This window comes from Andrographis paniculata, unplaced genomic scaffold (assembly GCF_009805555.1).
Source record: "Andrographis paniculata isolate CXL003 unplaced genomic scaffold, ASM980555v1 Contig10END, whole genome shotgun sequence".
Taxonomy (NCBI): domain Eukaryota; kingdom Viridiplantae; phylum Streptophyta; class Magnoliopsida; order Lamiales; family Acanthaceae; genus Andrographis; species Andrographis paniculata.
Genome location: NW_026137380.1, coordinates 409,008 through 436,712, shown reverse-complemented (window position 1 = coordinate 436,712; position 27,705 = coordinate 409,008). Strand labels below are relative to the sequence as shown.

General features: G+C 36.9%; 4 protein-coding genes and 1 long non-coding RNA gene across 8 annotated transcripts; 3 read left to right on the top strand and 2 right to left on the bottom strand.

Moving 5' to 3' along the window:
• Nucleotides 1–13: 13 nt before the first annotated feature.
• Nucleotides 14–4,273, bottom strand: LOC127245755 (probable serine/threonine-protein kinase PBL7). Of its 2 annotated transcripts, XR_007837480.1 has the most exons (11): nucleotides 4,150–4,273; nucleotides 3,854–4,067; nucleotides 3,626–3,744; nucleotides 2,972–3,069; nucleotides 2,624–2,775; nucleotides 1,402–1,968; nucleotides 1,176–1,327; nucleotides 857–1,078; nucleotides 599–748; nucleotides 300–445; nucleotides 14–172 (listed from the first exon to the last, which is right to left on the bottom strand). XR_007837480.1 is itself a non-coding variant. In XM_051266778.1 (10 exons), the coding sequence occupies exons 1-10, from the start codon at nucleotides 4,150–4,152 to the stop codon at nucleotides 377–379; spliced, it is 1,746 nt and encodes a 581-aa protein (XP_051122735.1). In that variant the 5' UTR covers nucleotides 4,153–4,273; the 3' UTR covers nucleotides 14–376. The 2 variants fall into 2 exon arrangements, 1 of the variants encoding a protein (XP_051122735.1); XM_051266778.1 differs by having other exon boundaries at nucleotides 14–445.
• LOC127245765 (uncharacterized) lies at nucleotides 3,041–4,312 on the top strand. Its single transcript, XR_007837481.1, has 4 exons — nucleotides 3,041–3,188; nucleotides 3,642–3,676; nucleotides 3,804–4,025; nucleotides 4,175–4,312. It is a non-coding gene; the product is annotated as an uncharacterized LOC127245765 (long non-coding RNA).
• Nucleotides 4,313–5,001: 689 nt separating this feature from the next.
• On the bottom strand, nucleotides 5,002–16,207 carry LOC127245742 (mediator of RNA polymerase II transcription subunit 15a). 2 transcript variants are annotated; one of them, XM_051266771.1, is made up of 12 exons: nucleotides 15,803–16,207; nucleotides 15,506–15,687; nucleotides 13,573–13,684; nucleotides 12,997–13,117; nucleotides 10,399–11,790; nucleotides 9,277–9,347; nucleotides 9,048–9,122; nucleotides 7,448–8,785; nucleotides 7,017–7,358; nucleotides 6,224–6,424; nucleotides 6,054–6,142; nucleotides 5,002–5,537 (listed from the first exon to the last, which is right to left on the bottom strand). In XM_051266771.1, the coding sequence occupies exons 2-12, from the start codon at nucleotides 15,658–15,660 to the stop codon at nucleotides 5,330–5,332; spliced, it is 4,104 nt and encodes a 1,367-aa protein (XP_051122728.1). In that variant the 5' UTR covers nucleotides 15,661–15,687; nucleotides 15,803–16,207; the 3' UTR covers nucleotides 5,002–5,329. The 2 variants fall into 2 exon arrangements, with proteins under 2 accessions (XP_051122728.1, XP_051122727.1); XM_051266770.1 differs by having other exon boundaries at nucleotides 15,844–16,207.
• A 4,477-nt stretch (nucleotides 16,208–20,684) lies between these two features.
• On the top strand, nucleotides 20,685–23,339 carry LOC127246667 (prefoldin subunit 4). Its single transcript, XM_051268208.1, has 3 exons — nucleotides 20,685–20,826; nucleotides 20,925–21,041; nucleotides 22,850–23,339. Exons 1-3 carry the CDS (start codon nucleotides 20,818–20,820, stop codon nucleotides 23,108–23,110), a joined length of 387 nt encoding a protein of 128 aa, XP_051124165.1. The 5' UTR covers nucleotides 20,685–20,817; the 3' UTR covers nucleotides 23,111–23,339.
• A 524-nt stretch (nucleotides 23,340–23,863) lies between these two features.
• Nucleotides 23,864–26,884, top strand: LOC127246362 (sec-independent protein translocase protein TATA, chloroplastic). 2 transcript variants are annotated; one of them, XR_007837720.1, is made up of 5 exons: nucleotides 23,864–24,226; nucleotides 25,649–25,978; nucleotides 26,068–26,201; nucleotides 26,347–26,510; nucleotides 26,768–26,884. XR_007837720.1 is itself a non-coding variant. In XM_051267681.1 (2 exons), the coding sequence occupies exons 1-2, from the start codon at nucleotides 23,918–23,920 to the stop codon at nucleotides 25,778–25,780; spliced, it is 441 nt and encodes a 146-aa protein (XP_051123638.1). In that variant the 5' UTR covers nucleotides 23,864–23,917; the 3' UTR covers nucleotides 25,781–25,997. The 2 variants fall into 2 exon arrangements, 1 of the variants encoding a protein (XP_051123638.1); XM_051267681.1 differs by lacking the exons at nucleotides 26,068–26,201; nucleotides 26,347–26,510; nucleotides 26,768–26,884 and having other exon boundaries at nucleotides 25,649–25,997.
• The last annotated feature ends 821 nt before the right edge of the window (nucleotides 26,885–27,705 follow it).

Sequence of the window (27,705 nt, the reverse complement as noted above, 5' to 3'; positions counted from 1 at the left end):
TTTGAAATAAAATAGAAATAGATTTTCATATACCTTGTGGATTTTAAATCCACCCTTATCCAAACAATGTATTAAAAATTTAATCGTTGAATTTGAAACACCTCAAATCAAACAAGCCCTTGTAGAATACAGGAGCAGAAAACGATTATTGACTGCACTTTATTTGTCTCATCTGAAACAAAACTAAATTCATGAATGCAACTCAAAACTTGTGAGTTCTATTCATCTACATAACAATCTTCCTATTTGTCTTAGTTTTGATGCAACGGAATGTTGCCAAAATAATTTTAAAACTTTACCTCGTCGACACACTGTTGGGAAGAGGTTATAATACTGGCCAGAGAGGAACTGGTCATTTGACTTCTGAGTCGAGTGTTCAGCAGCTTGACTCTCCTCTACTTAGCGACAAGTCTATGTTGTTTATGCATTGCAAGCGATTCTCTACCTGCAAATTTCATGCGATAAAAATAGATTTAATATTTGCTCGCTCTTGAGAAGAAACATAATTTTATCTGCTAAAAACAGTAGTTGTGAGAGTATCTGTTAGTTTTCTTTAGTCGAATGCTATATAGCTTTGCTAATATCCGTAAACTTATACCAGCTCCATCGTATACCGATCTTTAGGGTCTTTTTTGAGACAATTTTCAGCAACAAGCACCATCCAGAATAGCTGGTGGACATCGTAGGAATCTAGAATCCTTTTGTCGATTATGCGTGGGTAGTTCTTCATTTCCAGAAGAGGTTTTGCCTGTTTGAAAAAACAAAACACCACCATTAATGTTCTATTTCTTAGCTGTAGTTAGTAAATGATATACATACATATATACGTATATATATATATATATGGGGAACTAACCCATCCAACGAGACTTTTCCCTCCCGGGATCTCGTCTGTTGTCCTCAATCCGGTGATAAGCTGGAGCAGAACCACCCCGAATGAATAGACATCCGTCTTTGTAGACATTTTCCCACGTTCTGCATATTCCGGCGCCATATATCCGAGTGTCCCGACCACTCCATTTTCAGATGAGCGACTACCCTCTTGTTGTGCTGCTCTAGCCAGGCCGAAATCTCCTAACTGGGATTAAAAGAAATTACCGGCGTAGTTTTGCTTTCCATAGGTAAATAAGGTAAAAACATATTACTGTAAGCGATCACATGGTGTGAGTTTTTACCAGGGATTCATAGTCGTGTGTGATGAGAATGTTGCCCGGCCTCATGTCCCTGTGGATGATGTTTCGGGCATGGAGATATGCCAGCCCTTTGGCAGCTCCGTACGCTATTTTTATTCGTTGCTCCCAAGTGAGAGGTTGCGACGATCTTTTGCCTGTAGAATTATATAGCAAATTGAACTCATTTTTCAAACTGCTGAGTCAAAAGTAGATTAAGTGCAAACAATACCTGATAAGTGTTCTTCGAGGGAGCCATTGCAGATGTATTCGTACACCAGCAACCGGCGGTTCCCTTCAGCACATGAGCCCAAGAGTGTGACGAGATTCTGGTGTCTAACTCGGCTGAGCACACGAACTTCAGCTTTGAATTCCTTCTCGCCTTGTAGACTAGCTGCTTTGAGGCGTTTAACGGCTACTGTCACCCCTTTTTTTAGCTCTCCTTTGTAAACGGATCCGAACCCGCCTTCGGATAGGAAATTTTGCCTTGAAAACTTGTTTGTAGCCTCGCGAAGCTCGGAATAAGTGAAGTCTTTCTGGGAATCGAATTTAAGTCGTCTGTTGTGGCAGATGGAACAAATGGAATTGTTTGAGTCTGTACTCTGTTGTGTATTTGCTTCGGGTCTTTCACCTCCTTCGCTGGGCGATTTGTCTGCAGTTGCTAGCACTGCGTTTGTATCATTCCTCCCTATTTCTTGTCTGGGAACAACGCTTTGGGATTTACATGATAATGGCTTGCTGGAACGGTAATGCTCTCTTTCTTTGCTTCTGGCTGCTGTTTGATGATCTCTTGGAGATTCTGCAGAAGGTAGATTCTGTTATATACACATATATATATATATATATATTCAAATAGTGTGTTATTAATATAAAGAATGTAGGGGGTGTGTTTGATCACGAGTGTAGTCCCACATTTCTTACATGATTATTTTTTTTAAAAAAATATTTGAATAATAAATTGAATGCATTATTTTGGATAATCAAAATAGTATTTTTTTTTAAAACAAAAAATCGTGAAAATTATTTTGACAAATAAACACCATGCATATTTTTCAATTTTTATTTCTTTCTATTTCTTCGTACTTACAAAAAATATATAATAAAAAATTATTTAAGGGTGTATTTGTTTTGTGTATTTGTTTTGTGAAAGATTTGAAGGGATATTTTATTAATTGAAGTATATAAAATTGTGGGGAGTATAAAAATTATTAAATATATTTTAATATTAATTTATTTGGGTAACGTGCTTTGATTTTTTTTATTTTTTAACAAAAAGAAGCATCCTAAATGAAAAGGAGAATGATTAATTTTATTTATTTCTATTTGTTAATAAGCTGCACGTAGAGGAGAAACATATAGTGAAAAATTACTCAAATGAAACAGATAATGAGAAATCACTTACCAAACACAAACAAATAATTTGAATTAAGAAATTTGGACATGGCGGTGCTTACCTGAAGGAGGTGAGTACGACGGTATCATCTCATCATAAGATACATGTTCGTCGGCTGGATCTCGAATTTTTCTGATCGTGTTGTTGCTCTTCATGCTTGATATACCACAAGTAAGCCGATCCATGAAGTACTGCTTGTCTTTCTTCATCTCCCTGTCCAAAAATCGAAACAAACCCTATTATGAGATTTTGTAGCAGTTGTACTTGTAGCAGCAGCAGAGATGGAGTAGGAACAATTTGGAACCCTAGACTAAACCGTGGATCGCTGATTGCAACAACTGATTTCGGAGTCTACTATAGAGAGTCATCGATTTATGGAGGTCATGAAATCAAATTGAGTACCACTGACCTGTCGAGGACGATCCATGTGGCGCCCAACCTTTTGGCAGCCCTGACGGCGGCAGCTTTCCGAGACGAACCTGCTTCCACTTCCGCACTTGCTTTAATCTGAATGATCAACAGCAACGCTCAACCGAATCAGCGCCTTTTCATTTCCATTTCCCCCCGCCGCCGGCGAGGTCCGATCTGACTCGCTGCCGCGCAATCAGGCGTGGAAAAAACATACGGTACAGAGTCTAAAAAACTATCGTACTTTTGGTATAACGTAGTTTTTGATACGATAACAGTTACTAGATTTTCAATAGGGTAAAAATATGAAATAACCGCTATATACAGCTACGATCTACAGTTACATATAAACCAACCGAATATATAAACCAACTTTCGGTATATATATACCAAATAAAATAAAATTATTAAATATAAAATTTAAATAAGTTCATTTACTTATTTTAATAATATAGAGTAATATATTTTTAATTATGATAATTTTCATATTTTATATATATATATATTATGTAAAAATTTTATTTCATAATTTTCTGTATAACAAAGTCGGTCTTCCGAATGGTTTGGTAGAATGGCATGAAATTTTCAGTTCGAATAGAATGGAGAAATTGAATCGACCACGTTGCTCTCGCATATACACACAAGTCACACTAACCTTGTGAATTTCACAGAACCTGTGAAACTGAACGAAGGCGGCATTGCTACGGTACTCTTCCTTCTTCCTCCTCACCTCCTCCACGATCGAATTCGGATCCTCTTTACCTTTGTATCCCACTGATTTCGCCATATACCGAAAATGATTAAACGTTATTCAAAGGATCTCGTTCCTGCAGTGTATACGCAAAATCGAAGAAACGGAAAAGAAGGATGAATGAATACATACAGATTTTGGCAGCGGCAGAGAAGGAGAAAGCGGGAGGAGAGTTGATGAGGTGTAGAAAGGAGAGGAGCACGAGTTCGTCTCCAGGAGAGAGAGACAGCGACATCACCAGCCATTGGAGCTCGCTTACATCCATGGCGATGCTCGCCGTCTGAATCACCAACACTTTCTGCAGGTTTTCGCCATCACCTCTTCCTGCCGTTGACATCGTCAGTTTCTGCACACATACACGTGAAAAATTTGAATTCTCATCATTGATCACATCACATACATATACATATATATATATATTTGCTCACCATTGTCAATCAATCAAATCATCAGAACCTAGGGCAGGGAAGGAGGAAGTATCTTCCCGAAGCTCTGGAATGGATGGCGATCTATCTGTCTACAACTTCATTTGCTAATGAATCAAGGAATTATGCTCCGGCCGCTGCGAATGAGCTATAGAGGTTTTAAGGGGGACGGCTGAGCCTTTAACCATCTCTTTCATTCCAAAACAGCACCAACACAGCCAATTATGTGAATTCAATAATCAGGCCTTTTATGGAGAAACCTATGCAACTTTTGTCGTTCTTTTCCGGACTTCCGCTCCAGATTCTAAAAATTTTTTGCCACTATTTTGTCTTTTGTGGAAAAACAAGAAAAAAAGGTTTATTTTACAAAATAACATTCCTATTGAATATAGCAAAATACTATAAAAATTTTAAAATATTCAAACTTTATTTATTATATATGTTACATCATATCTTATAATATAACCAAGCATCTTATTATTCAATTATAAAATTGAATAAATTTTTTAAATAGTATTGGAATCCTAACTTGATCCATTTGTTCTGTATGAATATTGGAATCAACAAAAATTAAACCAACATGAAGATTCCAACACAATTTGGAGGCAATAAATAAACACATTTTTTTTTCTTTTTTTAACATAGAAATCCGCAGACTTGGTAGGTAAACCTGGCCAAAACTATAGCCTCTTATATTGGAAGTAATGTTAAAACTCTCTTACTTCTATTTTATACCAATTAACTTTAAGTTGAAATTCAAATCCCTTCTTAGCACATATAATTTTTTTTTGTTTTTTTCATCTCAATTTTAAAAAACTAGAACAAAATCGAAACACATCTGGGCACATGTAAATGTAAATGTAAATGTTTCGAAACATTTAAAATAATATGCAAATATATGATGAGCAGATCAGACTTGATACAAGAAAGTGTTTATATAGACCCCTTACCTTCTTCTAACTTTTCGAGCAAGTGATTCAAGGAACCTAAAACAAATTTAATGGCCACAACAAATTATATAACAACAATAACAGTCAAGAGGTGTGCATTTTTGACAAACAACATCATAAAGCGCATGCAAGACGTTCGAAAAATACTTTACACAACCTGGGGTGTATCGAATAGAGAGACATCCAGATGTGCAGATAATCGACTCTATTTTAGGGGAAGCAGATCCATCCAATCATGCCGGAGCCATGCAATTCTCCCAAGTTCCGTATTTGGAACTGAAGCTTCCCCCGCCACTTTGTTCGACATACTCTAGAATCACTGCCCGAGCACATTGATCCCAAGTCCTCGCTATTTCCCCAATGGACATTGGTTGGGCGAGGGTTCTGAGGGAGATGCTGAATCTTGATTTCACCTTCATTGAGAGATCTTCGTATTCTTTGCTGTTGATACAGATCACGACACAGGAAGTGCTCATGAGTGATTGATGATTTCGCTAACAATTAGTGGAGAGAAATGGTGTGCGTATAAACCAACAAAAATGCAGATTATGGAGGTCGTAGTCAGAATGAAAATCTGCCTTCTAAATTGTTCTACTTCTACGATTATCTCAAATTCATTAACTTAATGTAGTGTTCGTCACCTAATACTCTGTTAAGACGGAAATAAAAATTAAAAATCACTGAGTTATGCGATTTCCATAGTGGACAAATAAAATCTGTTTGTAGTTCACCATTTGATTGTACTTCTGGCTACTATCAATCCCAAACAGAAATAGCAAATTCCAGACGACGAATGTAAAAGCTATCCTAACACATGCAGGCATTTTCATATAAAGATTTCAAGTTATTCGGACAACTGTAACAATCTAGCCTTGTAGATCTATTGTTTCCATTCACAGGTCTTTCTATCAGCATGAATGCAACGCATTAATGATTATAATCGAAAGATATGCGCACCTGACTTCCACAGGGAACTTGTCCAAAAGTACTGGGGAGCAATTTGGATAATCCTTGGGAATGAGCAGTCTCAGAGGTTGAATAGGGGACTGCATTTTATGTGATAATCAAGACTCGTACCTACTGGAAAAGAACTGGGCCAGGGAAAATTAGAACGATCAAAACCGTACCATTTGTGCTGAAGCATATTGTGACTTTAGATTTGGACTAAGTGCTACGGCAGTAAAAGAGCACTTCACGATGATTCCTTCTCCACCTTCAGCAGCGGCACCTACTGCAGTTGGATCAACATCATCTTCACTTATAGATACAACAGAGTCGATGAGTCTTTGATTTATTTCCCTCAGCTCTTCTTCAAGTGCATGGTTAGCCTGAAAACAACAAAAAAAATTTCTTCTAAATAAGGTACCTACATGCATTCTACAATAAAGCAAATAAAGCTATTCCTTAACCGTTCACTAAATTAAACACATCAGATACATTCACCAGCTCATTCATATTAAAATCCAAACAAAGGCAAACAGATTGTCCTACCTAATAAAAAATGGTCTTTATTATGCCTTACAACTTGAAGATGTATAACAAGGAAAAGTTACCCCAGAAAGCAGCCTGATTTCTTTGGATGTAATAAAAGGTAATAAAATCATGTCTTCATAATTCCTTTCTTATTCTAACCGCCAAACTATTTACTTTGAAGAAACCAGCTTTGCATCATGATATTATCCCGCTTTGGTGTGCTGTTTGGCACCATGCTGCTTTTGCAGCTTATATAACCTATTATAATTTCTAACGTGTGTATTCTGTATACTCGTGAAGCTCATATACAAATGTATTTATCATGATCCATAGGATCTTAACCATGCTTGTAAGAATTATGCAGCTAACCTAATCCTATTTCAGTTGCTTCATTATGGCTTGAATAGAGTATTAATATATCTGAGTTAGAACAGCTGTCAGAAGTACCTCAATACGTGGCCTTTTAACGCTTGATGCACCAGTTGACTCCCCATCAGATTCATTACCATTTAAATGCCTGCGGCTATCATTCACACTGCCTGTAGATGAAACCACATTAGATGGCATTGCACTTGTATAACGTCTCATTTTCTTGGAAACACTGGGCCCATCCTGTGTGAAGAAGTTTCGAGCCTGAAGGCGACACTTAGTCATAGCAACTAAATCTTCACCCACTGCAGCCCTCGAACCATTTCCAGGAGCAGATCCTGCAATTCTATCAACCATACTGACAACTGAGCCAATATCGCTGACAGCAGCGCCTAAAGCTTTAGAAGACATAGATTTCACCTGTTCAAAAGAAATAGCATAAAAAGGATCCAAGTCAAAGCACGATGAAGTAATAATATCCCACAAACGAGAGAGAACATCCATCTTACCACTTTTGTTAATCGTTCAAGTGGCTGTTCCACCACATTAGTGCTGCCAGGAACAATGGTAGATGCGAAGGCATGAGTGCCATCAGGACTGGTAAACTCTGCAAGTAATGGTGAGGCTGATATTCCCGGAGTCCCAATTGCAAGGGACTGGTTTGGTATTGATGCTGCAGCAGTTGAAGGATGTACAACATTTGCCAGCGATGAAACACCATAACTAGTTTTCTCATCACTGGGCATAGGTGACGGTGCCATTGAAGTTGAAGGAGACGGAACAACAAACGGGGAGCTGACAGACTGCAAAGGAGTTCCAGATTTGGGATGGGATGTCAGAAGATTCTGCTGATCAACCTGTGGGGATGCATGATGACCAATCTGAGGGGATGCTGCCTGAAGACCTTGCTGTGAAGAAATAGAGAACGCAGCTCCAGGTTTAAGTTGTTGGTGATGATATGATGGTCGTTGGCTGGAGGAATTGTGCTGCTGAAGAACTCCTTGTTTGACAACCATCTGATGCCTCTTCATATCATTAGTGTCCATCTGATTAAGCTGCTGCATCATCTGCTGTGAGGGCAACTGAGCTGGCTGCTGCTGACCAGTTTGCTGCTGTTGCTGGATCATCTGTTGTTTATGCAGATATTGTTGGTGCAACTGTCGCTGCTGCTGGTACTGCTGTTTCATTTGTTGGGTTGAAAACATCTGTTGCTCCTGTTTTATTTGCTGGGGTTGAAGTATATTTGAATTTGCCTGTAGGGGGTTAACATTTGTCGGTAGTGATGTCAACCCGCTTTGTGATGATACTGGGTTAATATTCGTCTGTTGTGGACTACTCACAGGATTTTGCTGTAGAGAACTCATAGACACTTGGTGCATGGCATTGCCCTGTCCAGTTTCAATGTTTGAACCAGGCTGCAGTCCATCCATCATATTCGCACGAGAATTTGAAGCACCAGAAGACACTGAACTGTACTGCACATTACTCATACTATTCTGCTGTGTAGACACCCCAGAACCCTGCACATTCGCTGGTTGCATCTGGGAATTCATTTGCCCATCATTTGTGTGCATTTGAGGAGGTTGTTGCAGCTGAGACTGTTGCATAGTATGCAAGTTAGCCTGTGAAATCTGTCCTTGCTGCATTCCAGGAACATGCTTCCTTGGTCTGTTTGAACTGAGAATATTGACAATCTGCTTATGAACTCCAGGAATCTTATCCTTGTGACTTGGCTGAACATCACTCTTGCTGGTTTGCAGAAACATTATAAGACGCTCCAACATAACCCTAAAAAATCTTAGTTTTTCAAGTTGCTCATTCTTAGGTTGTTGAGGAAGAGAATCATGCTGCAACACAGTAGAACAAAATGATTAGACAGAATCCAAACCAGATATTGTTGATCACACTAGTCTCATAACAATGTTATGTAGGATCTTGCTTTGCATTAGGAAAACGGGCAGACCAAGCAGCAGCTTGAGTACTGTTCAAATTCATCCTTTAGATTAGTGTTTCTCGGAAGTTGATGGGTAGCTAATGTTCCGTATTTCCTATACATTTAAGTCGGTTTCAAGCTAACTAACACGTAAAACTCTGACATACAATACTTACCTGTTGCAACTTAGCAGCCATCCTTTGGTGCATTTCATTCAATTCCTGATAGTACAGCTCATTCATGGATTTTATCTGCAAGAAAACACTTACAGTTAATTGAGAGCACCATACATTCTCAAAAAGAAAACAATCAACAGAGGAAGGAAGACAGCTTCAAATTGAGAACTATACAAAACCTTTTGTGCAATAAGCCAATAACAAAATGAAGGAATGACTCAGCGAATACCTTCTGATATATCTCCTCTTGCCAGTCTGAACCATTCACATTTCCTGTTTGTGCCGAAGAATCCAAAGATGCTGTAATTATATAAACTAGTTAACTGACAGAAATATCACAAAGGAACATACAGAAATTGCAACAACTATAGGGAAGGATAATTATGTTGTTGTCTCTATATGTAGGAAAGGGTATAGTTTCATCTCAATGAGTATAAATTTTGGGGCTCCCCGGCTGACTGCAAGTGCCTCGGGAAATGATAACTAGAGAGCATATAATCTGACAATACTTGGATATATCATTACAAAAATTCAAAGCAACAGAGACACACGATAAACAGACAAGATCAAGGTCTCGTGCTATGTTTGCTCAATGATGCGGGGATGGGCATCAAAATTAGCTTTTCTAAACCTTAAGCAGAGATACAATTCTTCTTTTTGAAAATCATCCATAACCAAAGATACCCATAGTTTCAAGGAAAAACAAGAAGTGTGGGACTACAAGGACATTCTTCTAACATTTAAAGAACTCGTAATTTTTACAATCTCAAAAGCTCACTTAAAGTAAGTTTCGAAGCTCAAATCGCAATAAATCTATACATACACTTCTATCTAGTTCAAATTAAATTACGCACATGATTTCATTCACTCTAATCCGAACCTAGTTCTGATCAAAATGTAGTAAGTAATCTAAAGAACAATACAATGGAATGAATAAAATATGAACATAAACTCTGGAAATCACTGCAACATTATATGTTCTATTCACAGGGAACATGAACTTTTGCAAGAGCTACCAGCTAACACACATTGCATTGAAAACTGAAAGAGAACAAATTATCCAAAAACATAGCAGTTGCATGACTACGTCTCAAGTATAATTGATACATTGACAAGTCATGGATCAAGTAAGAAAACGCAACCAAATAATAATAATAAAACAATTGAATAGTTTCTTCCAGGTAAATTTTCTTTATAAGTCATTCTATATATGCCTTGCACAAACTGGAAAACAAGTAACATTGGTGTATGACTAGAAAATCTGAATTGCACTTTTGTTAGAAGCAGGTAGGCCAGGAAAAATAATATGATATGCATGGGCATGCCAAAAAAAAAAAAAAAAGACACTTACTCTGAGGCCCCTCTGCAGCACCACCTCTTTCAGATTGCAACTGTTTCTGTTGATCAAGTGCAGTTTGTTGTTGAAGCAAAGGAGCAGGTGTCTGAATCCTTTGCTGCATGTCTCTTGATAATGTAGACCCCTTCTGTTGCATCCCCAATTGTTGTTGCAGCTGCCCAGAAGATTGAATCTGTGACATCATCTGTTGTTGCATTGGCTGTGACTGTGGTTGTTGAACTTGGTTAGGTAACATATTTGCCATACTCTGTTGCATTTGCTGCTGCGCCGCAACCTTAGATTGAGGCATCATATGGACAGACTGCTGATTAGTTTGCAAGCCTGAGTTACCATGTTGCATAACCATTTGCTGCTGCTGAAAATTCGAAAGATTGTTTTGAGAGCCTAATTGCTGAGGATGCATATTTGAGATGTTCTGCTGACCAGTGGACTGCTGTTGATGCATGCTTGAAAGGCTGCCTTGTTGACTAATCGTCTGCTGCTGCTGCTGCATGCTGGATATATTGTTCTGCTGAGCAATCATCCTCTGCTGTTGATGTTGATGCTGATGTTGTTGTGCATCAAGAGTAGTATTTTGTTGACTCATTAACTGGTTCTGTTGCATGTTTGCAGGGTTTGTCTGCTGCCCACTAATTTGTTGTTGTTGTTGCTGCTGCTGCTGCTGCTGCTGGGGCTGCTGACCAGACATCATTGGATGCTGAGGCATCGAGGATTGTGGCTGATGCATGACAGATTGCTGCTGTTGTTGCTGTTGCTGCGGCTGCCTGAGGACTGATTGTGGCTGCTGCTGAAGCATAGATTGATTTGGCTGCTGAAGAGATGATTGCTGATTTTGAAGAGTAGATGAAGCAGATGGTTGCCTTAGAGCAGATTGCATAGCACCCTGCTGAGAAGATTGAAGCTGATTTTGTGGCAATAGGTTCTGTTGCTGCTGCATCATGGACTGGGTGACACCTCCCTGCTGTAACTTTTGCTTTAAAAGGTGCTGATGTAGCTGCTGGTTATAGAGATATTGTGAATTCTGAGACTGTTGCGGCTGCTCAGGATTCACCACCTGCTGTTGCCTACCCTGCATCTGTCTCTGATTATTGCCATAGATATTAGATGGCACACCTTGCCCCATGGAATTTCCCACAGCACTGGGAGTAATATTGGACATGTTCTGCATGTTAGGATTCTGAACAGGAACATTGGGCATGGTACCCTGAGACATGGACGGAACAGCAGGCAATACAGACGCCAAGCCAGCAGAACTTGGCACCCCAGCTGATGGATTATTATTCTGAATGTTCTGAGATAACAGTGGTTGCCTCACTTGAGATCCCACAGGCATTTGGAGTTGCTGAGGTTGATTTGGCATTTGAGACTGCATGCTTTGAGATGATCCTGCATGTGTATATATGTTATTGGTAATAAATGCGAAGAGCAAAGGGAACAGAAGGATGGTATATTTAAGCAAATGGACAGAAAACACCAATTGATAAACTGCCCTTGATCAGAAGATCATTCACCGATTCAAGGGTGATGCAAACAGAAGATCGATTTTTAATGTGATATAACAGCAAGAACACAGAGAGATTTAGAGTAAACAAAGGAGGGATTGCAAGGGAACAACATCGCAGAAAGAGTCCCGAAAACATGTATCAAAGGCAGTGTAAATGACAACTAGAAACAACCTGCATCTCGAAAAATTCAAACTTACAGCCTCTTACCCCAGTTGAGTTTAAAACAACCAACACCAACTAAGTGGCAATTGCTGGGGTTTAAAGTAGAAAAGATCAGAATTAAAGAATATTTTAGATAATGATCTTAAACAATGGCTATGTATTTCAAACAGTGAAGATAGGGTTTGCTTAACAAGTTTCAGGATATCTTCAATCCCTTTCTACTGATTGTAAGCATACCAACCGAAACTGGATGTTATTGTATGTTTGGAATATGAAAGCACTAAACCAAGGGGTGTAATAACCACGCAATACAATAAAATAATATATCAAAACACATACATTCCAAAAAAAATGCTGGTCCTCCTGCTCGAACAATAAGTTAACAAAGAACGTGTAGATGATGAATGAGAGAATTCCCTCTATTTTGCTTGCGAGGTAAATGTTTATTTGAATTGCTACTTTTAAATTCCTCCACCGTATCATTGAATATACTGCCATTTCATGCTTGAACTGACTTCTTAATTATTCATACAGAGATGAGAGCGCGAAATATTGATCCAATGTCATGTACTCAATGTAGATGTGTGGATAGTCGTTGAATCACTGTAGCTAGAATATTGAGAATTTGATATGCATGACACTTTAAGAATCTCAAATTTGAATGGAGTATAAATTGAATTAATGAAAGTTCAGTAAGGGCATAAAAAAACTCAAATGAAGCAAAAACATTTAAATACCTGAATGAACTGCCAAGAAAGTTTGATTACAAACACAAAAATCACAAGCTTAGAGCTAAATCGGCAATCACATAAATCAGTATCAACAAGGATAAAACTTCAATCAAATTTGAAAGATGAAATACATCACATTGTCATGCATAGTTGTGAAGAAAGAGATTAAGCACATTAACACATATCTTCTATACCTGTATCCTGGGGATTTTTGCTGCTACTTGTAACATTAGGAGGAAGATTAGTGCCCATAGGGTTCTGAGATTTTGTCTCCATCGTCAACATTTTCAGTGATATTTTTCTTAAGTAGTCAGACTGCAAGAGCAAGTTATAAAGGAAAAAGTAAAAAAGCTGCACAATTGTTGATGACAATGCATGTCATACAGACTCATACTATAAAATAAAAGCTCTGAGCATGGAATGACAAGCACTTTATTCAATTGAAAAACAAAGTTGGCTGGATAGCCAACTTATGTGTAGAGTTATATAAAAATACATGCAATCACAGATCAGAACCAAAAAGAAGTATAATGAAGAACAAAAAATTGGATTAGAAGCAAACACTATTTCTTCCAGTTCCATAAAATAAGAAAAATAATCAAGATAAAATACTATCTGCAGTACACCCTGGCAACCAAGTGCAGTTCAAAAATAACACTGCCTATGAAATAACAAATTTCTAGTTTATAAGAGATAAAATAATTACAGATGAAATACCAGATTTAACCTGAATACAGCGAGTGTCGATAGAAACAGTACAGTAAATGTACCTGATTTGTTGCTGCAGTAAATATCTTTTCCTCAAACCTGATGGCTATTTTTTTAAGTTCCTGGAGTCCTTCTTGTCCAGAAAAAGGTAGGTGCCTCTTCAAAGTTTCCATTCTACAGAATTCAAAGGGCGATGGACATAAACAGTATGTCAGGGTGAATGTATGTTAGAACAAGATAAAAATAATAAGAAAATCAAAAGATATCAACCATTTACCCAAAGAACAATCAAACGGAATCAACCATTTGCCCAAAAGCCACCAAGCTCTTTCATTTCCAATATCAAGAATAATGTTCTCCAAACCCTAATAATCTCTTTAAATACTTATACTAAACTCTACTTACTAAAAATAAAATAAACCCACATAATAACTAAGGGACAAGCTCAAATCAAAATATAATATCTTAATAAAAAAGCAAATAAATAAAGTCTAAACCCGAGAATAGCAAGCCTAAGCCCATCTCCGTCGTCGATATACGAGCAACGGCCTAAACTCCACTTTCTCCTTATTTTTAACTTAATGTTCTTATCAATCTTGCTCTCTATCAGTGTAAGATCTTCAAAAGCATAAACAAAACTAATGTTTCAATTTAGAGAAGACCAGTGGATGGTTTCATTGGCCAAGATCAAATAATCTATACTTGACCCAGGGTTATGGGACCATTCCTTATTGGCCTTCTATATTTCTTTTTTCTTTCTCATTTTCTTCTAGGGTACATTCCTATGTACAAACCTAGTTCACACGTTTTACAACCAATTATACATAATCTATACAATTTGAAGAAAAAGAGGAGATGAGGCCATCACTGTAGGTCATAATAGAAGTTCTTACAGGTACCTGCTACAGATAGAACCAAGCCAGAGAGGTATGCCTTCTTCAAACAACAGGAATCAAAAGTCATTAGATAGTAAAACTTTTTTGGATGCAGGATTCTGTCAAGTCGTTTTCTATGTACAACACAAAGTGGCATGTCTAAATTTCACAGTATTCTTATCTTCAATGAGCTTATCAATATAAAATCCAATATAGAAACCTAGGGCAATATTCTTTCTATGAACTAGGTATGGTATCTAATACTATCACATTCACAGAAAATTTGCTTATTATGAGATGCTATTAAACAATCAGGGGGGCACGTTAAGACTAAATTATTGACTCTCCTATAACTGCAAAATCACGTAAAATATCTGACCAGTTAGTGTGAAATTTGTGAATTTGAACTATTTTAAATGATACTTTTTTATTTCATTAACACGCACTCGCTTTTATAAATTGGTGACTATATGCAAATTGGTTTTCACAAAATTGTTTTTTCTATGTGATATTATGATCACGTAGGATAATCATACATTTGCTATTTCTTAGGAGCATAATTCACCTTCTAGATAGTAGATATGTTGTTGTCAAAGTAAAAGAAACACACTCGCCATCTGGCCAATAACTTATAGGTGATTGGTTGAACATGCAAATTAGTTTTTCTCTGTTAATTTTACAAGAAGGAAGAACACATCACAACACATTTCCCTAATTTATTTCAACTTTATCTAATGGATATCTATCAAAAATATTTTCTAATACTTCTATGAGACAAATTTTGAGCCTTCTGATTCGCCAATTTGCGACTATGATCAAACCCAGAGGTACACCCCCACCACTCATTTATTCGTTATTGTTGTCGATTATATTGCATATTATAATGGTTACAACATTGCAGGTATCTTAATACTGACTTGGACTTCACCTGCTGCAAACCTACTCAACCATGGAAATGTAGCAATTAAGTTCAACTGTCAGAACCACATAGGTTTCCTATGAACAATCAATGTTGTATACATATGTATAACTGGGACATGGCAAAGAATGAACAATCTTAATCTTAACACCACTCTCTGAGAGCTTAAAAATTAAAGAAAATTAAAGAAATGAAACTTACATCTTGTTCACAATCCTCTGCCTGGAATCGGGTTGAAGTTGAGACCTCCAATCGCCGCCGCCTTCCATGCCGGTGGCCGCCACAGCGTCGCCGCCCATAATCTGACCGTGCATCTGAACCTGCCCCGGGGTCGGTCGCCAATTGTTGCCATCCATTTTCAACTTAGTCTCGATTGCCGTAATCTGAAAACCACAAACAACCAGACCAAGTTATCGCAATCTTCTATCAAAGTGGATCCAAAATCAAGCAATCTAGCAATCGATTGCTACGCAGTAAGCAAAATTTAAGTAAACGCACGTTATGAGAGCCCTCCCGATAAGGGAGGAGAATAAATATACCAGAAAATCCGAAGTAACCCACTTAATCAGCCTCTCGTCATCCAAAATCGGAACCCTGCCAGGAGAATTTTGACTTTCGAATGACTGACCTCAGGCGATTGAGATAAGATGCGCGGCTGCTTCCTCGCCCCCTCTGTTCTCTAGCCGATACCTGCGAATATTTGCTTTCGTGCACAGAACTCAATCTGCGATAAACCGCCGTAAATCGATGGATTGATTAATGATGGGATAGTTTCCTGTGTGGATTGAAGAAAGAATCTACAGATTAAAATAGGGGACCGCTCGATATGCCAAATCTCTAGGGTGCCAAGTCGTCCTTTGGAGGCGCAGACAAGTCCGCCATGGAAGTCTTGTTGAAGCTACTGCTGGGTCAAAATAAAGTAATATTTACTGCGCCAATTTCGAGCGTGTTTATTCGTAAAATTTTGATTTTGTATTTTGATTGTAAATATTAAAATTTTGAATTAAAATGATGATGTGACATAAATATATATAATATGATATTTTGAATGTAAAATTTAATTTGAGTATAATACTCCATTTGTCCGCAAATTAATGTTCTACTTACATTTTACATCTAACAACTATGGCACTATTTTTTTTAAATACAAATTTTATATTTTTATCATTCCTTCGTTTATTACTTTTAATCCCTATTGTACAGTTAAGAACAAATTTGTCAATTAGTAAAAAAATAATCACCTGAAAAATCGTACAAATATACTTTAGGGGAGGCAGATCCGGTGCTAATCCAATCTGAACCGTTCATCATAATTAGATTATCATGAACGGTTTAGATTACGCAGGGGTAATATAGTAATTTTATTTTAAAGACTTATAGGTGTATATGAACCCTTCGTCTTTATAGGTGTATATGAACCATTCGTCTTCAAATCGTTAATCTTCCCCCTTCAAATCGTTTTTTTAACAAAAATCCTCCATCGCGCTAGCTTATTCTATATTCCGTCATCAAATCGCCTTCTTCAACGGAAATCCTCCATCACGTTCGTTTGTTCTCCATTCCGTCTTTAAATCGCCTTCTTCAACGAAACCCTTCCCTCGCGCGTCGTCTCTAATTGGTCTTCTTCAACTCTCTGTACCGTCCTTCAAATCGACGACACTAGGCGCGTCCATGGAGGCGATTTTTTGTAAGTACTGTTTTTTCCATTGTGCAGTTTAGGATAAATGTTCATCTTCTTCCATGTTACTTATTTTGAGTTTTGTTTTTCCCATTGTGCAGTTTAAGGTAAATATTTAGGGCGAGGACGAGGTCGTGGACAAGACAAAAATTAAGTGTGATAACTGATTTGTTGATTTTGATGAATTGAATTTGAAGAGATTGTTGGTATTGATCGATCGATTTAACTTGAATAGATTGTTGGTGTTGATCGATGGATTGAATTTTAATTGGTGATTGATCTGTTGACTGTATTTTCGCAACAATTACTGCTTAATACTCATAATTTTTGTTAAAACACAAGATGCTGACCGTTACATAGTAAAATGCTTGACTTAGTATATATAAATGCTGACAGGTTTAGAATGAATGCTACATGTTTATAGCGGAAACAAGGTCTGTTTCCGCGAGCTAGCAGAAACAGACCTTGTTTTCGCTAGAAACAGTTTTTTTTGTAAAAGTTGGCTACTCTCCGCGGAAACAAGCTTGGTTTACATGAGCTCGCAGAAACAAGTTAATTTTTTTTAAAAAAAAAAAAAATTGCATGATTTCAAGAATAATTTTTAAAGTTGACAATTAATTTTGCAGCATTTTCTCGAATAACATTCATATAATTTGATAGTTCATTGACATCCTAAACACACTTGTAGAAAATGCTTATTGATACTCAATAAGATGTTCATTGGTATTCGACAAAATGTTTGGTCTTATATATATAAGTGCTTAATATCAATTATTCACAATACTTTGCAGCTAAATCATATATGAACTGACAAAAAATCATTTTTTTCTTGGATTTATCCTGCTGGTTATCTTTCTTATTCATCATTTGATGTTTCTTTTGTCTCTTAGAGTTGCTGATTAACATATTTCTTTTAATTTTTCCTTTTGGATTGTCTTTTGGCTTCAATATGAAATGATCTGCAGTGGTTATATTTTGTACTTCTCATGTAGCATGAAGAATCGATTAATTTAATATCATATATATTTCAATGAATATAAAATATATACAAAACGTAACTGTTATTTTCATCCGTCGGCATTCCTCCATACAGTTTGGTCATGTAACTATGTTGTAAAGCAATTCATTGAATTTATGTAAAAATGAACTGTAATCCTTTGGCTCAGATGCTATTAACGTTGCAGAATTCTTGAAAAAGTGGCACAATGATATGTATCTTCCTGAAAAATCTATTAACGTTGCAGAATTCATGAAAAAGTGGCACAATGATATGTATCTTCCTGAAAAATCTATTTCCTCTCGACTAGATGTTGAGCTTGTGTGGTGCTACTATAACATCTTCCTAGCATCTTTCTCCATCGATTCAATATGTATTTGTTTGGGATGTTTTTGAACTGTGCACAACCTATTTCTACTAATACATCCATCGTGCGTATTGAATGACAGCACAACATTCTAGAGTTTTTATATATATTACACGTGCACTCAATTGAAGATTCTTGAATATTTACGCGCACAAGATGTTGATCGCATGTCTTCTCCATGTTATATATAAGATATGTTGTCTTTTCATCTAAGTATTATGTTATGAATTCAAAGGATCTTTGGTGTTGCTCCTGAAACCATTGAAAGACATTCGGTGTGTAGAATATAACTGCATATTTCGTCAATGAGTTGAACATATGATTTGCAACCAGCCTTCTATCTCGTGCGAAAAAATCTTGTTGTTCCTTTTTTTTCTCTATGATTTTCCACCACTCTTTGAAATTGATAAAAATAAAAATAAAAATAAAATTGAAGCAATATTACTGTCTAGTTGTAAAAACTGCTCAGCATATTCAGAAACTGATAAAGAAATTGAACAATATTACTGTCTGACTGTAAAAACCTACTCAGCATATTCACGTTCATTCAACATCATATATGAAGAATACACTCAGCATACTAATTTATTAATTTGAGCAGACGAGCCAAGTAAATAAGCATATTCACATTTTTCTTTCCTCCGATAACTATTTTCACAAATCATACGATGATCTGATTGGTAGTCCGACTTCTTGATTTGTATTCGCAATTATTAAATGTGATGTATTAATCCTACGATTGAATACAAACATGTGCTTGTGTTTTGTAGGATGTAGATCATGATTATGGTTGTCTTTAAAGTATGTCACTTGTACTTTGCATTCTTATTGTCAAATTGAAGTTGTATCTTTGAATTACAGTATGTTCCCGTTTCATGACTATAATGCATGGTTTTGATCCTTCTTAACTCGCTACATTGTTTTGGATGAATCTCAAAATTGTTTAGTTTCACATTGATACTCTCTTTGAACTCTGCTTTGTTGCAACAATACTCCATGTATTGTATCTGGTGCGATCTTTTCTGAAATTTTTCTGAATTTTTATCTTCACTGAAAAATCTCTATTGTGTGCATATTCAAAATTGAAATTGTATACATCATCCGGTTTTGTAAATTCCATTGCATGTCAATCTATGGACTCTGCACACATGGAATGCTAAATTCTGTTAATCAAAATGTTGATCACCATATTTCAATATGCTTTCAGATAAATGGCAAAATGTTGATATCTGTATCAAATACAATAACATATCATGCTGGTAACTAACGCTCTCATTAAATTGCGAATGCTAAAGTATATTTACGAAATTCCAATCCGCTGAACAGAATAACATAATTTCAATGAAATTGATCACAGAAGGTACAATGTTCACGATTTCAAGTAAATTTTCGATGCGTAACTTATGCGATTGAGCGATTTCAAGTTCCAACGCGTCTGGTACTGGCGAAGGTGCTGGATCATCCGAAATTGCAATCTCTTCGATGTTTCCATTCCTTGTTGAGCGGTTGAATGAGGTTGGAATAATGGATAATTGATTATGCTCACCTTCGTTGATATCAACCATTGAAGAATGAAGGAGAGTGAAGAATGAATGGTGACGTTTCTCCCCACCGATTGCTGCGTGAAAGAATGAAGGAGAGTGATATTTGATGTAGTTACATAAATTAGGGTTATTAAAATTACAATTACACCCTTAATCTAATATTAGCCATTGTATTAAAAAATTAATCCAATGGCTAATATGCAATCAGCATAATGCTGATGTTTAATCTTCAGCATGCAATCCCACCCCCGAATTCAGGTTATGCATTTACTTTCCTTCTCTCTATCTCTCTTCTCTTCCTTTTTTTTTTTTTTTTTTTTCTCTTTCCACATTCTTACTGGATTGGATTTTAATCTCACTATGCATCATATTTTTTTCCTTGAAAAACATCAAATCAAACACATATTTTTCATTTTTTATATTATACTAAAAATCAATTTTACATTCAAAACATCACATCAACACCTATTTATATCACATCATACAACTATTTAAATTCAAAACTTTTACTATTCAAATTCCAACTCAAAATCCAAACCTCCAAACAAACTCACCCCTAAGTGAACTTCACTACTACGAGTTAAGTTCAAACGTTGAACTGACCTAATCCCAAAACAAATATAATTTTTTTTATCTACATTTTTTTCAGCTTAATTTAAATAAAATATAATTAAAAATATATAAATAAAATAATTATAAATTATAAATTTTAAAATAATTTCATATTAAGAATAAAAATAATACCGAAAAAGGGTGTGAGGATAAAAAATATTTACATAAACAAACCCTTATTTTAGGCCTTAGGGTTGAGTTCAAAATTTAGCACAGAGTAAGGTGCCCTGTGAAATTGACGGAATCGCCCGCCCTAAAACCTTCTTCTCCGTCCCTTCAGCGAGCACCGTACTGCGTTTCTCTTTCGTTCACAAAATGCAGCAGGTGAGTGAGATTCCGATGTTTGTCCGCAATGAATCGAACCTCACGACATGCAGTAGTTCCAATTTATGCAATTTATTTTATTTTGATTACTAAATTAGGCGGGATCTTCGGGATCGGAAGCTGAAGTGACGTGGGAAGATCAACAGAACATCAATAGTTTTGGCAGATTGAACAACCGTCTTCACGAATTAGATGATGAAATCAAGACTGCTAAGGTATCCATTCCCTTGTTGGTGCCTGTCGCTTTTTGTTCCACTTTCTGCAATTCGGTGCCTTCCGAATCTACACTCTGTTCGCATATTTAATACAGCGTTCTTATCATGAAATTAGATTCTACCCTCTCTGTTATGCACTCGGATTGCGTGTATCAAACAGCTAGTTGATTATGACTTGGTAATTATTTTAGGGTTCAGGATATAATCTCGTATAGAGATTGCACTGAAGTTTACAATGATTTGCGAAATTATATTATCATATTCCGTTTCATTTAGGATATATGTGAATTTGTGTTACACGCTAGAAAATCAAAATATGCTCAACCGAGTCTGGTTTCACGAGTTCAGAAAATGATACTTCATAGGTATATGCTTTTGAAGATGTATTGGTAGCTACAACAAATGGTGGAGTATTGTAGTTTTCCCAATAGGAGCAACATTAAAAAGTGTTGGCTTTTAACTTTTTCCTGCAAGTTTTGAAGGGAGTAGACAGATTTTTTGTTATAAGTCTTTGGTTATACGATTGTGTATGGTTCAACCCGAATATAGCCTCTGTTGACGTTTGGGTGACCAAAATTTTGTTCGCTTGCCGGTGAGTTCTATTACTGGCCAGTAGTCTTGTGAGTGAGTCTTGGTTCAGCAAGTTTAAGTGTCGTGGAGCTGGGTTGTTTTTGACTTTCGAGTGGCCCGGGTGAAACTAAAATGAGGCTCTTTAAATATATACAATAATATTTTTTTACTTTTGCAATCACAATGAAACAATTGTCCCATTTTTGTTTTTCTTACATGGTGTAGATTAAGAAATATGGATTTTTTGTTTCAATTAAATTATATATCACATGTAGACAATTATGCATGTATAGAGAAAAAAGATAGGCCATTTTTCTGTACTGGGCCCTGGGCGGGGCACTCCTTTCGCCCTTGCCCACGGTTGGCCTTACCCGCTAATTATTCTTATCTTTAATTGAAGAACTCCACAACTCTGAAATTGTCCAGTTTTTTATTCAAATAATTTTTTTTTATAGTGACATATATAACCCATTTCCTATTTTACTAAAAATATTTCAATGTCACTAATTATTCTCTGTTTTTACCTTATGGGATGAGACAAGGAGTGAGTTTTCCCAATGTTTTTAGCAACACTGCAGATTCAGCTTTCAATTGTCTACTAATTTGGCTGCATCTGTTATTTTAAATGTCTAGTTCAAAACATTTTGAAATACTCGGTTGAAAAGTTCTCTTTGTTTTTCCCTTCTCAAATAGACTGTTTGCGCACCGATTGCTTCATTTTTGTTTTCTCCTTAGTCCTTTCATAGATTTATTCACCTTTGTCTACACACTTAATCTTCATTACTAGTATGTCATCAAATTGAGATTCTAAGCATCACACATGTAATATTATGGAGCTGCTATAGCTACTGCCTCGAGAGGCACCACAAGTAACCATTGATGTCATTCCAACCATGCTCATCTATACACATAGCAGGTAGCAAGGGCCTGCACACTTTCGTCTTGGGGTTGCCTTAACCTTGACCTATATGAGGTGCATATGTCTTATCTCATCTGGGCTCTAGGCTATTTCGTGTTTCACCCCAGGGTTTTACCAGGGGAGCCTAGGTTCACAAGCGTCATTCAGAGTGTTACCTTTTAATTTTGGATTCCTTCGGTTTGAAACATGGTGGCTTAGCTCCATAGTTATGTTATTCATTCTTCAGTCGCTCTTTAAGTTCAGTCACGTAATAGTATAACAATTTATATATTTTTTTCCAGGAACACTAATCTATTGAAATGTATATATATGTTGTCAGGAAACAAATGAAAATCTAGAGGATGCGAGCAATGAGTTGATCCTTACTGATGAAGAGATCGTGCGTTTCCAGATAGGGGAGGTATTCACTCACGTGCCCAAAGACGAGGTTGAGAGCAGGATCGAAGAGATGAAAGAGGTGACAAGCAAGAACTTGGAGAAACTCGAGGAGGAGAGGGAAACAATAGTTGCCCAAATGGCAGAGTTGAAGAAAATACTTTATGGTAAGTTCAAGGATTCGATCAATCTTGAGGAGGAGTAGATATATGTATACCTATATATATATATATATATATATATAGCTAATCTATATATCGGTTCTGGTGTCCGATCGAGTGTTTTGCGATTGCTTATTGTGGGTTTTATTTATGCTGCTGACTTGTAGTTCCCTTGCCCTTTATATGCTCGCTCATCTTGCAGTAAAACTGTGAAATTACTTTCGGTGTAACGGTTGACTTATTCAATCATACACAGGGAATCATTTGAATTCACTGGTTTTGATGAATTTATTATTTATGTGCTGCTGCTTATGTTAGTAGCAGTTCTGTTGTTTATATATATATATATATATATATTATTTTCTATTTATTTAAAGATAATTTATAAAAGTTATCTGACATAAAGTAGAAGTAAAAATAAAATAAAATATATACTCCTATTTTTTTTCAAAAAATTGCATCAAAAGTAAAACTAACAATTTATATGAGTGTGTTTAGTGTGTTAGTTTGGGTGAACAAAATTTATATATATATCTGTGTAAATTATAAAATTATAATGTACTACAATTATAGCATATGTTCTTTCAATATATGTATTTATTATAGTACATATTTTATTATCTTTAAAATACTATATATGTAATATTAATTTTTTAACAATTATTTTGACGGTTTAACTCATAACACCTTCGTAAAGTATCCCAAAAGAAATTCAAGGCAACTAGGCAAGCAGTACGATGCAATGCATGAAGTGGGGCCGCGCCGCGCCGTCTATATATATATATTGTGAGAAAGACACAGAAGAAGAGATATATGTTTGTTTACAGACAAGCCAATCCGAAGGTCTTCCAATGGCAGCGGTTTCATCTGCGCTGGCTACAGCTGCGTCGCCCCGTCCAAATATACCAACTAGACTCGCTCCTCTTTCTTCCTCGAATTCAATTTTCTTCAGTTACAATGTCTGTTCCCGGGCTCGGCTCGGGATTTCGGTGTCTCGGCATCGAGCAGCGAAGAAAAGGGGGATGTCCTGCAACTGTTTGTTTGGTCTTGGAGTCCCGGAGCTCGCGGTTATTGCGGGCGTAGCGGTGCTCCTATTCGGTCCGAAGAAATTGCCTGAAGTTGGCCGCAGCATTGGCAAGACTGTCAAGGGCTTTCAGCAGGTCCTAATTTCAGATTTTACTCTTTTGTTGGACATAATTAGGATTTTTCTCAGGTTTTGTTGTTATTATATTTTGAGCTTTTGGTTGATTCCGAGCTAATACGCATATGGAATTCCCTTTCTTTTTTAAGCTGTTGGTAATATGTCAATTGATTTAGGGTTTATGTTCTTATATTAGGGTATATGGTAGATGTTCGTATGTGATTGGGGGCTATGCGGTTTTGGCCAATTGATTTGATGAAATGAATGCCTCAGCCAAGTATTGCTGCCAATTTGATTCGTTATGTTAGCACTACCTACATGTAATGGCTGATTCTTGTAATTTTGTTTTGGTTGAAAGATTAGGGCATTAAGTTAGTTCATTGAAGGGTAGAAAAGATATATCTTCTAATGCTTTCATTTTAAGAGATGAACATTGTCTCATGCCTCTACTTTCCCTGCACAAATACTAGAGATTTAGCTTTACTGGAAATAAGAATGATCCGAATTTCTTCTGTGCTAAACTTGATGTTACACCCAATGATCATTTTCTAAGTGCTTGTACCCCCAAATTGTGTACGGCTAACTAGTTTTCTGTATCCTCGGCATGATCATCTTGTAGCTGCATCATATTGTTTAAATGGTTTACCGGTTAACCCTTTTTTCTGGAAGAGCTGTATAGTGGTTGTGATTGCTAATACTCAGCAACTTGGTCGAAGACCCTGTAGAATAGTCTTGGCTGCTAACAACTTCCTACCTGGGATATTGGGCGAAATAATTTTGTTCCCATTTTGGGAATGTTTGATGGTGATGCAAGAATATAATATGATTGTTAGGATTGAAAATTGCTTAGTTAATGTAAGGTTGCCCACCTTGGTCTGGTCTAGTAGGCATGAGATGGAATTGTTCTGATCGTGAACACAGCATGCGTTTTTGGAAAATAATCTACATATGGTGTCTAATCCTTTGGAACATATATACTCGACTGAAGAATAAATTTTTCTGGACTTTTTTAAGCCTTACCACCAATCAATTATAGTATAATTACAGTTGGTATAACTGGTAGTTTATTATATTAGAGAATGCAAGAAATCTGACAGTTACTGTGTAGATCATATTCATTTAATTAAATGTGAAGCTTGGGTTTCTTAAGAAGAAAAAGATTGTTTTCCCTGATATTAAATGAAAATATGCTGTAGTCGATTCTTGGTTGGTTTATATAAATGGTAATTCAATAATCAATGATTGTGAGCTTTGTAATGCCAAATTTTTGGCGTCAAGAGCCTATTGTAACAATAGTAAACTCATCCAACCTATGATCATCACACAAGTAATGATGCAATTTATTTATTCTTACCTCAAATCTGGCTGGCGTTTCGAGTCCTTTGTAAAGCAATTGCACTTCAACGAAAGAATAAAGCTCATTCATACATTTCAACTGCAGGCAGCGAAAGAATTCGAGTCAGAGCTGAAGAAGGAGGATGAAACTTCTGCGGAGCAATCTAGTGAGAAAGTTACAACAGTGAGTGAAGAGGAGCGAGATGATAAAGTTGGAAGCACAAAAGAGACTTCTTAGAATGATGACACTTTTGCTTTTGAACTTTATTGATTCTGAAGTGAACAAGATGCTTGCAGGCAGGCGCCTTCATGTGTAAGACAACTACTTATTGAGATACGATCGACTGTATTATCTGTGTGTCATCAATGGATAATATCTTTGTCAAAGAGCAGATGATGAGAAAGATGCTTAGTTAAATTTAATTTTGGAGTGGTAGTAAGTAAATCTTCGAGCCCTTCTTGTGTTGTACGTACCTTGATTGTATTTGAGTTCAGTAATGCTCCCACCCCGACTATGCTTTGTAGCGACAGGAGATGGGAAGGATACAGATATCGAAAATATCTTGATGACATTCTTGTGTGAAGTTGAAGCGAACGCCAATGCTGATATCCATCCATCCATCCATCCAAGTGGTGAAGCGAATCTCCATTGTTATTTGGTAAGTATGCCAATGAATTAGACTTTTTATAATGCAATCGATGCTCGGGAGACTCGTTTTGTTTTGTTTTGTTTATAGCCAGTCCTCCTTTTGTTTGTATGTGTGTCTTTTTATAACAAAATCTAACTTGCTTTTATTGTTGTAGTGGAGATTATTATTGTTATTATCAGGCATTCATTCATTCATTCCTATAAGAGAAGAAAGTGGGGGAGATGGAGATCAGATGTTAATGGAGAAACAAGTATGTATCTATAAATGGAGCTTGACTTTCGGATTCCAAACCTTCTCTCCTTTTGCGGACTAAATAAGGTATTCATTCTTGTTCTTCGTCTTCCTGTTCTATGTTCGTATTAGCTATGTGCGTAATAGTCTTGTCTATAAACTAGGTCAGAAAGGTTGGACCAAGAGGCATTAGGGTTTGTACATCGTCGTATTCTTCTCTCTCTCTCTCTCTCTATATATATACATATATATTATGCAGTATAAATATAAATATATATAATGATCCTTTATTGTTATTTATTTTGAGGCCCAGTTGACACTCTGAGATGGTAATTCCTTTTCAGGCTGATCTTTTATCATTTCATGGAGCAGTACGACAAGTTTCGCTTGGGCCGCACAAAATATATGGACTGACGGTTATGAAAATAATATTTTATTAATTGAGCAATTAAAGTTGGACACGTGGAAGGCCCCCCCCCTGTGCATTAAACCGATTTGGGGTAAGGCTTGATTATAGGTCCATTGAAACTGGCAATTATGTTATAAATTCAAATCCATGTAGGGCCTAATATCGGACGTATTATTAGGGCCGGCCAAAAGAAAATATTGGGCCTCGTATAGGCCCAAATTAGTATAGCCGACCCAATCAACGCCCAAATAATCGGGCCTGTTCTGGGATCTACTTGTCCCAGCCCAATTAATGTAGGCCAGTACTACGAAGGCCTACTATAACCAATTATGGTTAGCCTGGCCCAATTAATTTTGGTCCAATGTACTTATTGGGCCTATTATTGCCTCAGACTAGGCCCAGGCCACCTTGTTTGGGCTTTAAGCAAGCTCAGTATCATTCAGATCGGCCCAACCTATGTGGCCCGTGTTAGTGCTTGGGTCTGTTACCGATCCAGTGTGATTGGCTCCGGTCAAATCACTTTGGTCCAAAACATATCGGATCTAATTTTGGCCCACTATTATTAGGATCGGACCAAACCATTGGGCCTTATTCCGGTCCAACATTGGGCCTGTCTGGGATATACTTCTCCTGGCCCAATCACTTTAGTCCAATACTATGTGGGCCTACTGCCGACCAATTATGGTTGGCCCGGCCCAATTACTTCGGCACCTAATGCTGTTTGGGCCTTAGACCGGCCCTGTACGATTCATATCGGCCCAATCTTGTGGCCCGTATTACTGATAGGATTGGCTACTGGTCCAGTGTGATTAACCTGGTCCAGTAACTGCGGCCCATGTTTGTGATTTGCCTTGATACTGGCCCAGTATGATT

Bases quoted from the DNA above. Each gene is read 5' to 3' on its own strand.
- LOC127245755 (XM_051266778.1), bottom strand. The intron at 749-856 runs GTTAGTTCCCCA...TTTTTCAAACAG, and splicing joins GGAAAAGTCTCGTTGGATGG to GCAAAACCTCTTCTGGAAAT. The intron at 446-598 runs GTATAAGTTTAC...TGAAATTTGCAG, and splicing joins ATCGGTATACGATGGAGCTG to GTAGAGAATCGCTTGCAATG.
- LOC127245742 (XM_051266771.1), bottom strand. From the start codon at position 15,660: ATGGATGGCAACAATTGGCGACCGACCCCGGGGCAGGTTCAGATGCAC. The intron at 13,118-13,572 runs GTACATTTACTG...TTGCTCTTGCAG, and splicing joins TTACTGCAGCAACAAATCAG to TCTGACTACTTAAGAAAAAT. The intron at 5,538-6,053 runs GTGCGCATATCT...CTGTATCAACAG, and splicing joins AAGTTCCCTGTGGAAGTCAG to CAAAGAATACGAAGATCTCT.
- LOC127246667 (XM_051268208.1), top strand. The intron at 21,042-22,849 runs GTATCCATTCCC...ATATGTTGTCAG, and splicing joins ATGAAATCAAGACTGCTAAG to GAAACAAATGAAAATCTAGA.
- LOC127246362 (XM_051267681.1), top strand. From the start codon at position 23,918: ATGGCAGCGGTTTCATCTGCGCTGGCTACAGCTGCGTCGCCCCGTCCA. The intron at 24,227-25,648 runs GTCCTAATTTCA...TTTCAACTGCAG, and splicing joins CTGTCAAGGGCTTTCAGCAG to GCAGCGAAAGAATTCGAGTC.